The 14,967-nt window shown below is 42.0% G+C and overlaps 1 protein-coding gene across 1 annotated transcript in view; it reads left to right on the top strand.

The window, feature by feature from the left end:
- The window catches only part of LOC120986958 (troponin I, slow skeletal muscle-like), a 113,447-nt gene that overhangs the window by 60,376 nt on the left and 38,104 nt on the right, over positions 1-14,967 (top strand). The window contains exons 2-4 of the mRNA XM_040415639.1: positions 9,395-9,421; positions 11,609-11,615; positions 11,704-11,748. Coding sequence (XP_040271573.1) covers positions 9,411-9,421; positions 11,609-11,615; positions 11,704-11,748 — 63 coding nt within the window. The 5' untranslated portion in view covers positions 9,395-9,410. The remainder of the gene's footprint in view (positions 1-9,394; positions 9,422-11,608; positions 11,616-11,703; positions 11,749-14,967) is intronic.

Below are 14,967 nucleotides of genomic sequence, written 5' to 3'. Positions count from 1 at the left end.
GGTGATCAGGGAGTCTATATGGGGTGATCAGGGGTGATTAGGGGTGATCAGGGGCTAATAAGGGGTTAATAAGTGATGGGGGGGGGGGTGTAGTGTAGTGTAGTGGTGCTTGGTGCTACTTTACTGAGCTACCTGTGTCCTCTGGTGGTCGATCCAAACAAAGGGGACCACCAGAGGACCAGGTAGCAGGTATATTAGACGCTGTTATCAAAACAGCGTCTAATATACCTGTTAGGGGTTAAAAAAAACACATCTCCAGCCTGCCAGCGAACGATCGCCGCTGGCAGGCTGGAGATCAACTCTCTTACCTTCCGTTCCTGTGAGCGCGCGCGCCTGTGTGCGCGCGTTCACAGGAAATCTCGCGTCTCGCGAGATGACGCGTATATGCGTGACTGTGCGCAGCGCTGCCACCTCCGGAACGCGATCCTGCGTTAGGCGGTCCGGAGGTGGTTAAGAAGTCAAACAGCTGAGTGACCAGCTAACACCTGCATCAAAGACACTGCTGTGAGGTGAGGGACTATGGCTAAGACACCCATCACACAGACTACTACCAGTCCAGTAAAACACTAGTGCCAACCTGCCTCCATCATGCTTACTGGTGCCAGAAGATTGCTCTCCAAATCTGTTGCTATTGAATGTACCTGAAGTTTTATGTTGCACTTTGTAAAATACTTTTATATGTTTAATTCTGGCCTCATTCTTCAGTACTACATTTCCACTGCACCGATCCCCAAGGTGCAACAGCCTGAGGAAGTACACGGTGACACAACACTTCATCAGGGCCACTACTACTCCCATCTTCCGCAACAGCTTTTTCTATTCTGCCTATGTACCTGGATTCCATTCATGCGGCAGTTGGCACTGGATGGACTGGCAGTCAGGCTTACATTGGCACCTTCACACATTATGCGATAAATACCCCCTGGCTTACTTGTAATTGATGTTATTCTTTTACTTCAGACGTAGATAAGCAAAGGTTTAGAAGGTAATTTGTCAGGGGCTGATTGACAACCAGGCCGATACGTGAGCCGCAAACTGGGCTTAAGGAATGAGGCTGTAACCTCACCCCTACATATGTGCCCGATGCGGGATATTTTAGGTACAATGAATGTGTAAAACGGCTGAGCCTGCTTCCATTACAAAGGGCACCTTGTAATCAAGCTCCATATAGGCTATAGGATAGGACAGCAGGCAGCAGATCTGCCCACAATGCAACCAAGATCAAATTTCCAGCAAACAAGGCCATGGTCAGGAAGGAGGGCTATTTTAACAAACTATTTACAAGGGGGAGGCAATAGAAAGGAAAGGGATCTCCAGCAGCTCGGTTACTCAGCCCATTCTCTCTTCACTGACCAGCAAGGTAAGCCCGGAATACCCTTACTAAGGCCAATATCCACCAGTAATTCTATTGCTATAGTCAGTATGCATAGAAAACCTGAACCTGAGATGAGCGGCTACATAGGCGCTGCTTAGCTCTTTCGGCAGAAGCGATCTGTCACTTATTTAGGAGGCTCCTTCTCCAGTGGCAACCGCTAATTGACTGGCAAGTAGGGCTACCTTTTATCTTACAAAAGAGGTTCTTCAGAGGCTGCAATGCATATTATGCAATTCTATGGCCAGGCTGCTGCAGAACCTCATAATACAAATCTCAGCTGCCGCACAGCATCACACTACACACATCAGATGTTATAGAACTTCTTTATGAAAAAGTATCAGGGAATTTAATATCAATTGATGCTGGATATGAAGCTCACTTTTACTATTCACAAAGAGGTGCTGCAGCAGCTGGGTGTATTATAAGCAATTATGAACCTCCTACTAAATTCTAATAATATAGGTTCAATTCACAGTTCTGTGATCTGTTCCAGTGCATTCAGCTTCAGCGTTACATCCCACTGTGATCATTTACAGGGGGGAACGTTATATGTGACATTATGTGTCATGTCCAGTTGTACCATTAACACTACTGGAAGATCAAAATAACCACCGATCGGTGATTTTCACAAAACAAAGAGTTCAATGAATGGATGACAACTGGTTAAATTAGTTCCATGATGTGTCAGTTATAAACTTGACTGAATTCTCCAAGTTCCAGTTGTAAATTTTCCCCTCTAGGTGGCGCTTGACACCAATACAGAATGTCATTGGCTTCACTACTAATGAACATAGTTATATATTATAAAATCTACAAATCATCTATCTAATATCTATCTATCTATCTCATATCTATCTATCTATCTATCTCATATCTATGTACTCTATCTATCTATCTATCTATCTATCTATCTATCTATCTATCTCATATCTATGTACTCTATCTATCTATCTATCTCATATCTATCTATTTATCTAATATCTATCTATTTATCTGTGTCTGTCTCTCAATCTACCTATGGACAACAACTGGTAAAATTAGTTCCATGATATGTCCATCATAAACTTGACTGAATTCTTCAAGTTCCAGTTGAAAATTGTAATATAAATGTTCCCCTCTAGGTGGCGCTTGACACCATTACAGAATGTCATTGACTGTGGTACTAATAAACACTGTAGTTATGTATAATCAAATCTATCTATCTATCTACATATGTAAGCACAGCATTCACGTTACATCTGTGCAGGGGCGTAGCTAGAAATGCATGGGCCCCATAGCAAAAAAAATTTATGGGCCCCCCATAACAGTGTCCCTGACAGTGACTGACCCCCAACAGGGGGTGGAGGCCGACAACTATTGTAAGACGGACCCCGCGTTCCTTATGTAAGTGAGCTTAAAGGGAACCTGTCACCAAAAAATCACTTATTAAGCTGTTAATAGTACCTTATAGTGCTGCATAGTAGTTTCCTAATGCACTTTTTCTTCATTTAGCCGCATCTAGCCTCCTTGAGAAATCGATGTTTTATTCAGCCGCTGCCCCGTGCTTCAAGTCAGGTTTGAAGTCAAGGGGGCAGCGGCCTAGGCGTCTCCAATCCTGCTCTCCCCGCCTCCCGCCGCCTTTATTGACACGCCGGATTTCAGTGCCGGGACCGCGCTCCCAGCCCGCATGCGCAGTAAAGGGCTGCTGTAGCCTGTAACGCGATCCCGGCTCCGGCTCGTACACTCAGCCGGCTTCAGTTTCGCTACTGCGCATGCGCCCGCCAGCCTTACATACTAGCGCAGTTACAGAAGATGCTGGGCGCATGCGCAGTAGCGAAACTGAAGCCGGCTGAGTGTACGAGCCGGAGCCGGGAACGCGTTACAGGCTACAGCAGCCCTTTACTGCGCATGCGGGCTGGGAGCGCGGTCCCGGCACTGAGATCCGGCGTGTCAATAAAGGCGGCGGGGAGAGCAGGATTGGAGACGCCTAGGCCGCTGCCCCCTTGACTTCAAACCTGACTTGAAGCACGGGGCAGCGACTGAATAAAACATTGATTTCTCAAGGAGGCTAGATGCGGCTAAACGATGAAAAAGTGCATTAGGAAACTACTATGTAGCACTATAAGGTACTACATACTAGTACATACTTTGCACAAGTTTATTATTTACAACTTAAAGGGAACCTGTCACCAAAAAAATCGCTTATTAAGCTGTTAATAGTATTTTTTGGTGACAGGTTCCCTTTAAGTTGTAAATAATAAACTTGTGCAAAGTATGTACTAGTATGTATACTACTATCTAATAATCCTTATCTATCACTTGACACTTCACTAACTTACTGGGGACAGTCAGGACTCCTCTCCACGCCAGACTTTTTCTTTTTACTGTGGCAGACTGCTGGCAGTGCACAAAAGATCAGAATCCATTCACTTCTGTATTGATGACACATCCTGAAGATCAATTAGGCACACTGGGCGCGGGGGGGTGGGCAGGCAGGCTCCCGCTCTTCACATTCAAAATAGGCAGCCGGCGGCAGCGTAACGTGACGTCACTTCACTCCGTCACGCCGCACGTGCATGGCTGGCAGTGCAGGAGGCGGAGCACAGGGGTGTGATTAGGCTGTGCCCAGGCACACCTCGTGCGCACGCCTATGGGTACGCCCCTGTTCCGGCCCCCTCCACCACCTACCTCATCTTCTGCCCCGGGCCCGCCTGCTCCAGTCCTGAGTCCTGACTTGACGCGGCTTCCCCCCAGCCAGGCCTGAGCCGATGACCGCCCACGCCCCACCCACTACACTGGGCGGGCGGTCGGGCCTGGCTGCCAGTGCCTGTGTGTGTGTTAATAAAAAAAAATAAAATAAAAAAAATGAATGCGATCCGGACGGGCCCCCAGTGGCGTAGGGCTCCATAGCCACTGCTATGGTTACTATGGCGATCCCTACGCCACTGCATCTGTGTGTACTTATATCATTATTATTATTATTTAAATTTTATTCACTATCAGTTTGTTCCTTACTGTTTATTAATGGTATCTATATGCTGCCATTATACTATCTACATATGGTTTTGGCTGTAAGTACAGCAATCCACATATATCCATCCTCTGTCAGCCCAGTGTTATTATTATTCTTGTGGTTATGCAACATTTAGTTAATTTCCAAGAGTTAATTCTTGTATATACTTTTGGTTGTAAATTTTTGTTTTATTGAGGAAAATAACAAAAGGCGTTGAAAACATTATAAAATGCAAATAAGGGTATCCTTCACCATTATATATGCATAAATACAAAAGGCAATGTCGATCAATAACAAAACTTAAATGAGTATAATGTGTTCAACAAGAACATATGATTAATATATCTAACATATCTACTCTAATATTTCAAACTGAAAATATATCCGGTAAGAAGCGCATAGCGCTATACACCACGTGTAAAGAAAGCCATCCAGTACATCACATGTAAGACGGCTAAGTGAATGCACACGTAAGTGGATTTGTGTTATGTGATATCAGTCTAGCACTAACAAATATCAGACGCATCAACATACTGGACACTCACCTTAACGCCATAGAACTTTCCATTTCCTAGTTGGGAGTATACCAATATAGAAAACCGCAACGAAAATTCTAAAGGATTGCAGTCAGAATATGATATTGTAAGCTGCGAGAGCTCCGCAGCTTACTACAAAGGAGGGACCACTGTTATTTTACAATTGCATTGCTTTTATACTGCTATATGTATAGACTTATGTCAGTATCTACTAGTGTACTAACCTAAATATGATTGGTCAAGTATAGGCGTGATTTTATAAGTTAGGAATAAATAAGTTATACTATTTAAGGCTACTTTCACACTAGTGTTCGGAGCGGGTCCGTCTGATGTTTCATCAGACGGATCCGCTCCTATAATGCAGACGTTTGCATCCGTTCAGAACGGATCCGTCTGCATTATAACTTAGAAAAATTTCTAAGTGTGAAAGTAGCCTGAGCGGATCCGTTCAGACTTTACATTGAAAGTCAATGGGGACGGATCCGTTTGAAGATTGAGCCATATGGTGTCATCTTCAAGCGGATCCGTCCCCATTGACTTACATTGTAAGTCTGGACGGATCCGCTCGCCTCCGCACGGCCAGGCGGACACCCGAACGCTGCAAGCAGCGTTCAGGTGTCCGCTCACTGAGCGGAGGCTGAGCGCTGGCAGGCGGATGCATTCTCAGTGTATCCGCCTCCATTGAGAATGCATCAGGGCTGGACGGCTGCGTTCAGGGCCGCTCGTGAGCCCCTTCAAACGGAGCTCACGAGCGGACACCTGAACGCAGGTGTGAAAGTAGCCTTACTTCTTGTGAGCTGGCCATTTTTTATTCATTTCTTCTACACGATTAGCTATGGGATGGGAGCAGGCCGTGCTCTATCCTGGTGAGCTTCCCACAATTGCTTGTGTACTTAATAGAATGATGTTGTTTAATGAAATACATTGGCCCTATTTTATCATACCTTCACTTCAGAATTCTGGCGTCAAAAAGGGGCAAAAATAGGGTCCTTATTTGCACTCGCTTTCGCAAAATTTTGCAACCTTTTTGCATTTTTACACCACTCACTCCAGTTTTGGAATGAGGGTGTGAAAGTGGGTGTGGTTAGCTATGGTAATGAGTTTCACTCCAGATTTATCAAGGAGACTTTTTTTTTTTTTAAAGTCACAAAAAGTTGCAATCTCACTCCAGGAGGAGGGTGAAGGAGGAAAACTGGAGGAGCTTCTCTAGACAAAGGTGTTAGGTCTAAGGATAAGACAAATTTATCAAGTAACATGAGACATTTGATAAATGTGGCATAAAATCCTCCAACGCAGACTCAAGCAAAACTGACTTCAAATATTCTCCTCATGATAAATCTCCCCTATTGTGTGTATATACTTTCCATTATGACGCTGTCACCATAATCACGGGATGAGGCAGGTGTTTCCTTTTCTTGCTTACGTTTCATTTATTTATCGCTCCATTGGTTGTTCATGATTTTAAATGATTCCCCACGTGTGTCCTCCCATGGGCTTAGATGAAGCGCAATATGAGCGAAACACGTAGCCAGCAGAGCGCCATGAAGCTTTTTACTGTACTTTATTTTAAGTTACGTTTTATTATTTAAGGTGCTGGACTTCAAAAGTTTATGGTTTGGAGAATATCTATCTATCCATCTATATCTATCTCAAATCTATCTATCTATCTATCTATTATCTATCTCATATCTATCTATCTATCTCCTATCTATCTATCTATCTATCTATCTATCTATCTATATATCTATATATCTATCTCATATCTATCTATCTATCTATCTATCTATCTATCTATCTATCTATCTCTCTCATATCTATCTCATGTCTATCTCTCTCTCTCTCTCTCTCTCTCTCATATCTATCTATATCTCCTTTTTTTCTTTCTATTTGTTGTATCTCTAGCTATCTATTATCTATCCATCTGTCTATCTATCTGTGTCTGTCTGTCTCTAAATCTACCTATGGACGACAACTGGTAAAATTAGTTCCATGATGTGTCAGTCATAAACTTGACTAAATTCTTCAAGTTACAGTTGAAAATTTTAATGTAAATTTAACCCTCTAGGTGGCGCTTGAAACCTTTACAGAATGTCATTGGCTGCAGTACTAATGAACACTGTCTATCTATCTATGTCTATCACCTATCTGTCTGTCCACAGGATATGCCATAAATATCCATCCATCTATCCCTCAACAGCTATTTATCTACCTTTCTCATATCTATCTGTGCTTGTCTATCTCTCAATCTACAAATGGTAAAATTGGTTCCATAATACGTCTATCATAAACTTGACTGAATTCTTCAAGTTCCAGTTGAAAATTGTAATGTAAATTTTCCCCTCTAGGTGGTGCTTGACACCATTACAGAATGTCATTTGGTTGCAGTACTAATGAACACTGTAGTTATGTATAATCAAATATATCTATCTCTCTATCTATCTATCTCATATCTATCTATCTATCTATCTATCTATTATCTATCTATCTATCTATCTATCTATCTATCTATCTATCTATCTATCTATCTATCTCACATCTATCTATCTATCTCATATCTATCTATCTATCTCATATCTATCTATCTATCTATCTATCTATCTATCTATCTATCTATCTATCTATCTATCTATGGTATCTATTTCCTATCTATCTATCCTCTTCTATCTATCTATCTATCTATCTATCTATCTATCTATCTATCTATCTATATATCTATCTCATATCTATCTATCTATCTATCTATCTATCTATCTATCTATCTATCCTCTTCTATCTATCTATCTATCTCATATCTATCTATCTATTTATCTATCTATCTCATATCTATCTATCTATCTATCTATCTATCTATCTACGGTATCTATTTCCTATCTATCTATGTCTGTCTATCACCTATCTGTCCACAGGATATGCCATAAATATCCAATAAGTGTGGGTCCTACTTCCTCTGACTTGCACCTATTTCAAGAAGTGGACCCCATCTTGCGGCCACAGTGATTGGAGAAGTGAGTCACGCAGTGTGCTCAGCTTTTTTTCAGAACTCCCATAGAAGTGAATAGAGATACACATGCATGTCCACCTCTCCATTCACTGAGACCACAAGATGGTGACCTGTTCTTGAGATAGTTAGAAGAGGCATCATCAGTGGCGGTTATGGCCGGATCATCTTATTAGCTCCATGCAGATGCAGCATTATACAAAGGACTGGTTGCTCTTCAGCCTTGTCAAAGGCAAAAGCAAGACTAAGGACAGAGTACAGTCAGTGGCCTATCCACCTTATAACAGACCTCCCAAGTGTCCCTCTTTTTCATCTGAGGTATAAATTTGCATTATTAACTTCACACTATCGACCTATAAAGTGTTTCTCTGGTTCCTCTCTGTATATTTGAGCCTATTTTGTATATTTTTCGATTACTAGATGATGGATTTTAGAAATGTCTATATTCAGATTATTTTTGCGCCATTTCGTAAGAGGAAACTTTTAAACGGATTCTGTCATGAGATTTGAGCCCTATAACCTAAACATATGCCCATGTCCGTACTAATAACATGAATCCTAAGCTGGCCTTATTAAACCTGCTTGTGGCTCTATTAGCCCAAAAAACAGGTTTTTATAACCTGTCAATCACCTACCTAAGGTGCCCAAGGGGACGTCCGTTAATACAGGGTGCCCGGCCGCACCCATCGCCCTCTGGTGCCCAGCGCCACCTTCCCTATCTTAATCGCTGCCCTCCCTGTCTACAGTGCCGCCTTCCTCACCTCAGCACCGCCTCCGCAATCCTCCCGTCCCTCTGCCAGATCCCGCGCGTGCACACTAGGCTCCGCCTGATGCGCCCTTGCGGACTCCTGGCAGCGGCTTTGTTGAGCGAAGTGCGCATGCGCCGTTATAAAAACCTGTTTTTGGGCTAATAGAGCCACAAGCAAGTTTAATAAGGCCAGCTTAGGATTCATGTTATTAGTATGGACATGGGCATATGTTTAGGTTATAGGGGTAAAATCTCATGACAGAATCCCTTTAAAGTGTATAGATCTGTGTATAGGAAAATGAATCTTTCACACAATGAACCCTAAGTGTCTCTGTTTAATCGTTCAAAAAGATGGGAGGTATGATATACTGTAGCATCAAGGTCTTCTTCAAATTAGTTTATTTCACCCTTGTAGTTAAGATCCAATAAACACCATTTTTTGCATTATACTACAAGTTGCTGCGTTTCAGGGGAGTTGATTGAAGGCTTGCAATCTTTGTAGAGGCCCGAATGTGCAGAGCCCTTATTAGATGAAGGTGGCTTGCATACGGCAGCTGTCAAAGGGCCCCATATACCTGCTATACTGGTGTCGTATTATGTGTCAAAGCAACTGCTACCTCTGCGCTCCCTGCAGTTTTGACCATGGTCATTGATCTCAGAACCTATATTTAGCTGTTTCCTCAGACTAATTTACCGTATGTCTCTGAAATGCCAGTAATTTACATATTTTTATTTCTTTCAACAGCTGTGAAATTTCAATCATGTCTGAAGGGTAAGCCAAATTTATATCCTCAGCATTTGTGTGCTACATTCCATGAACACTATCAACACTTTATTTCTGTGACTTTGTCCCTGGTGGTTAGAGGTACATTTAGAGACTGGTCCTGGTGGTCATGGTACATTTAAAGATTGATCCATGGCTGTCAGAGGTATATTCAGAGATTATTCTTTGGTGATTGGTGCTATATTCAGCGGATCAGCTGTTCGAGAAGGAAGTGGCGCTGGCAGTGGCGCCGCAACCTTCTTAGAGCTTCCCCTAGACTGAGTGATGACATGTACATCAGTCACGTGGCCTAGGTGCAGCTCAGCTCCATATAAGTGAATGGGGCTGAGCTGGGATACCAAGCACAGCCGCTATACTATCTACTGCACTATGCTTGGTGATCAAGGAGAAGGCCGCGGTGCTAACAGGAGCTCTTGTACCTTCTCAAATAGCTGATTGGTGGGGGTCCCAGGTGTCAGACGCCAACCGATCAGAAACTGATTACCTATCCAGAGGATAAGTCATCAATATTTAAGTCTCGGAAAACCCTTTTAATGGTGCATTCAGTTACTGATCTTCGGTGATTGAAGGTAAATTCAGTTGCCGATCCCTGGTGGTTAGAGGTACATTTAATACTCGTTCCCTGGTGAAGAGTGTTACGTTCATTCTTTTCATGTGGATAATAGTATATTTAATAACTGTTTTCTAGTGGGTTTTACTTGGTGGTCAGTGGTAAAGTCAATAGGGGGAACTTATGTCACGCTCACTAATTTTCTCAAAACTGCACGGGAGAGGGTGTAGCCTAAGTAGTCCTACAGATTTCACATGCTGTGCCAGAAAACTGACATAAAAACTGAAATGTATGCCAGCTCATAGTAAGAAGTAAGAAACACCAGTCTCAGTAAATCCCCCCTAATGACTGTTCCCTGGTGGCTAGAGGTATATTCAAGAATGTTTCCTGGTGGTCAATGGTAGATGGCAGATTCAGCTACTTTCCAGCTGGTTAGTGGTACATTTAGTGATGTTCGATTCAGCAACTTGGTGGTGGGTGGTATAGTCAGTGACCTGTCCTTAAAGTCCCTGGTCATCAATGATATGGTCATTGTCTGTTTCCAGTGGAAAGTTATGATCCATTCTTAGCAGCTAGTTTTATATATGGTACTCAATAGTGATGAGCGGCATAGGCAATATTCGTTTTCGCGATATAATAACATAATATGATCACATAATATTCGCAATAAATTAGCGAATTCTAGAATTTGTGATCGCCAGTCATTATTTTCACGATTGCGCAAATCGTGCATATTTTTTGCGCAATAGATGCAAATTCACATTTTATCAGGTCTGACTATATATTACTGATTGGTGCACTAAGTATTGTTGTGACATCACAGCACAATGTCTGTAGCAGGTATGTATGGACAGCAGAGAAACAGTAATTCCTATCACACTACCTAACACCCTGCACTCGAACCTATCAGCTACACTATATCACTAACCTACACTGACTATCTCCCACTAACTATCTGTATTATATATGAGCTAACGAACTATCTAATGTAATTGAGTAGGATCCAGATAAAAGCACAGAGCACAGCAATGACACTGCTGTCTCTCTCAGAACTGCAAAAAAACAGCAGAAAATGGCTGCTGGGGAGTTTCTTATATAGTAAGGGGTAGGCAACTTTCCTATTGGTTGCTAGGGATCTTGCTAAGCTCTGACACAGATATTGCAGCCTTCTCATTGGCCCACAAGCAAGAAGGGAGGTTACTGATGAAAACAAAATCTAGAATATTTGCGATTACGAATATATAGCACTATATTCTACATCTTCGCGAACTCTCGAAGTGCCGATATTCGCGATAAAAATTCACGATTAGAATATTCGCGATCAACACTAGTACTCAATCATTAGGGGCTACTAAAATATGTCCCAACACAAGGGAAATAGGATCTGCTCCTCCTAGAATCCACCACTGGCTGTTTAGATGTTTAAAGAGAACCTGTTGGTTCTCAAACACCCCCCCAAACTAGAGTAAGTGGGAAGTGGAAGGCATGTCGGAGGTCACATTATAAAAACAACTTTAAATATTAAAGCGCTCTTTTAAAATTAGGACATATTTCTATGCATCACCTATATACTAAATGAACCTTTGTTTTTTTTCCCTTTGGGCATTTTCATGTGTTTTCTACAGCAAAGAGGTAAGTTAAATATTCATTATTTTTTTGCTTAATAATTTACAAACCCCCAAGGCCTAAAAATATCTAAAATTTCATTTTATATCTATAGCAGAGGAAATCTAAAATCCCAGCTTCCAGGAAGCTACTTCTCAAGGTAAGACTATAAAAATGTATTATGTGGCTTTCCTAAATTGCAACAGATGCAGATTTCAAAACTCTGTCGACTTTTGCAATACATGTTTTAAATTGTTCCAATGTATCAACAATAAAAAAAAAAAAATTAAGCTACTTTGTAAATCGTTTTACTTACAATCTGCTGTGTATACAGCTCCTATGCAGGTCTATGTGTCTCCTTGGTAACAGACAATACACAAATCCTTTGATGTCTGATACTACAATCAGTTGTCCCCTACTGCTTGCCAACCTGCTAAATGTAGATAGAAGGAAGTGTGATTGCAGGACTGCATATCGTTTGTTTGTAGTCTGTTACTATGGCGACATATAGCTTTGCAAAGGAGCTGTAGAGGCAATACAGTAAGAGATTATTTAATAAACAAAAAACTTGCAAAGATGTTCCTACCTAAAGGGGACTAGTCAAAGCTAAAATGTTGCCCTTTCTGAGGGAGATCTTCCACCATTCATCAGTGTGTAATGGACAAGGAAGTTAGTAGCTCGCTGCCAAACACCTCTTGAAGTGGCTTATCTGCCCAAGAACAAAAGGATGGGGCATTTAAATATCTATCCCACCGAACCTTTTTATTTTATTTTTTATTTTTACTTTTTTATTTTTTCATTTATTTATATCCATGTTTTAAGGATTATTTAATATGTATGGTATACTAGCATGTATAATGATATACATAGTAACAGCGTAGATTGAAATGCAACAATGTATGATCTTGCTGAGAAACAGTGTTGATAAATACGGACACATTCGGGTCCAGATTTTACCATTAGCACTGATGTGTTTAAATATCGAGTAAAGAGATCCCTAGAACAAGCACCATTTGTTACCACTGAGGAAGGAACGTTTCTGTTTCTTCTGAGAAGAAATACCTTTGTCGATGGATGTGGTTGTCACACACAGATCATTTCAGAATGAGCTCAGCGCCTGACAGAGAAAGGAATTTTAGCATATAGTTAGTCCTGAGTGACAGATATGTTTGTCATCAGCCTGAGGGCAGCTTATGCAGTGGCCGGGTTTGGGGTGGTCCCAACGCTACGCTGGGTCCCCCGGACACCGACAAGGTGTCGCCATGTGTTGCTGCTCTCCGGAAGGGATGGTAAGGCGTGGTGCACCCCAATGGGAAATAAGTCCAGAGAGTCAGGGTCTGCAGTAAACCAGTGTGCTTCTTTACTGAAGGAATTCAGGTACAAAACAATACTGGCGAGGCATTAGGCTGGCTTCTCCAGTCTCCTCCCTGGCAGAAGAAGGGTTTGATAAGGAGGAAAGGCCTGAGCTAGCTGTTCCTCTTTCTCTTCAGAAGGCTGGTACCCTGGTCCAAGGCTGGTGATTCAGGGTCTGTGGCAGTGTATCCCCGTGTCAGCGTCTTCTTCTGGTCACTCAGTAGTCTAGCAGAGTCTCCTCTTCCAAACACTCTTCCCTAACTGCAGCACACTAGGGGCTTTGACTGCTCTCCTTATATACAGTTTTTGCTAGACTAGAACCTTCTAGTTGGAGGGGTGGAGTGGAGAAACTCAGCACAAACAGATACATTGTTTCAGCTCCCGTCTGGTATAGACTTACATTAGAGCTTCAATGATACTCAATGGCAATGACACAGCAGGTTTTCCAGACATAACAACAGAGCTAAAACCAGACATTTAAAAGGTCACTCTGTCTGCTTTTTGGTGGTAAACAAGTCTGGGTTTTTCCCTCCAAAACATGGTCTTCTTTACCCTATGGCAGCTGTGGAAAATTACCAGCTTCTCAATCATAGCCCTAACAGTCTCTCAGTATTAATTAACCCTTTCCACAGAGCCATATACATACAGTGATAATGAACAGGATATATATATTGCAGCAACACAGTAATAAACAGTATAAGTTAACCCTTTCAAGATAAAGTAAGAAGTCCAAATGTCAAAGTACTCCCTGCTCCAGTGCACTACACTTACAACACTCCTTTACTTCTTTTTGCTCTGTCCGGATAATAAGAGAGATAATATTTTCTACCAGGTGCACATGAAACAATGCTTTATTCCAAGCAGAATTAAAGGGGTTATCTGCTTATTTAAAAATATATATATATATAATTATGTTGTGGGCACGTCTGGGATCAAGTGCTGTAGATAGGGCAGGTTCTCCTAGTCTGCTTTTAACCCACAGTGTACAGGGGTTTCGTCTGCACAGACCGCCTCAGGCGCTATGAGCTGTCTGCGCCTGAGGCTGCCTGACTGCACAGGCACAACCTGCAAACATTATGGGTTTAAACCAGGCTAGAATTACATGCCCTAACACGTGATCCCAGAAGTGCCTGCAACATAATTAGACAGGGTAGCACAGTCCTCACCCGGTAAGATAAAAATAATTCATCACAATGCAATTCTTGTAAGACTTGTCATCCTCTGTGAGATTTAAAAAAATAACTGGATAACCCCTTTAGTAACAGTCCTTAAAGTGAATCTTCTTCTTTTATCTTCATATCATTTGTAGATTCAGAATTCTCTGTTGGTTCATTTTTTTTTATTTATGTTTATGATCAGAGATTTTTTTTTTACAGAGCTCCAAATCCCCTGTGTAGATCTGCAATCTGCATCCACCACTAGAAGGAGCTCAGGAGGTAGCTGCATACTGTTATAGTATTGACTTCAATGTACAGTATATGAACAATATGCAGTAAGCTCTTAAATCGGCTGTGCCAAGTTTAGATGTTACCCCTATCCACAGTTTAGGGGATAACTAACTGATTGCTGGAACCTCCACCAATCCCTAGAATGGGGGTCTTGTTCCTCTGATGTAATGGAGCGGCAGGTTTAGTATGTGCCCTGCTGCTCCATTCATTCTCTATGGGACCGCCGGAAATAGGCGAGTGCTTTACTTGGCTCAACCTGCCACTTCATCAGAACAGCACAACGGTATTCCCGTTCTCAGGATCGGTGAGGGTTCCAGTGGTGGGACCCCCAATGATCAGTTAGTTGTCCCCTATCTTGTAAAATGGCTTAAAGGGGGTTGTCCAACTTATTCGAAAATCTCATCATAGCCCTTATGTGTGAAAAAATGATAAAAGATTGGACTCACAAATGTTGCACCAATCCTCACTTCTTGTTTCCGTTTACAGGCTGCAGCAGGGATGTAGTCATATATGGCACATGACCATTGCAGCTAATCACTGGCTTTGGCAGTCTCAACATAAACACCACAATTGGCTGC

This window comes from Bufo bufo, chromosome 1, assembly GCF_905171765.1.
Source record: "Bufo bufo chromosome 1, aBufBuf1.1, whole genome shotgun sequence".
NCBI classification, from domain to species: Eukaryota; Metazoa; Chordata; class Amphibia; order Anura; family Bufonidae; genus Bufo; species Bufo bufo.
Note: the sequence above shows the minus strand (reverse complement) of the source record. Positions and strands in the feature narration are given on the sequence as shown.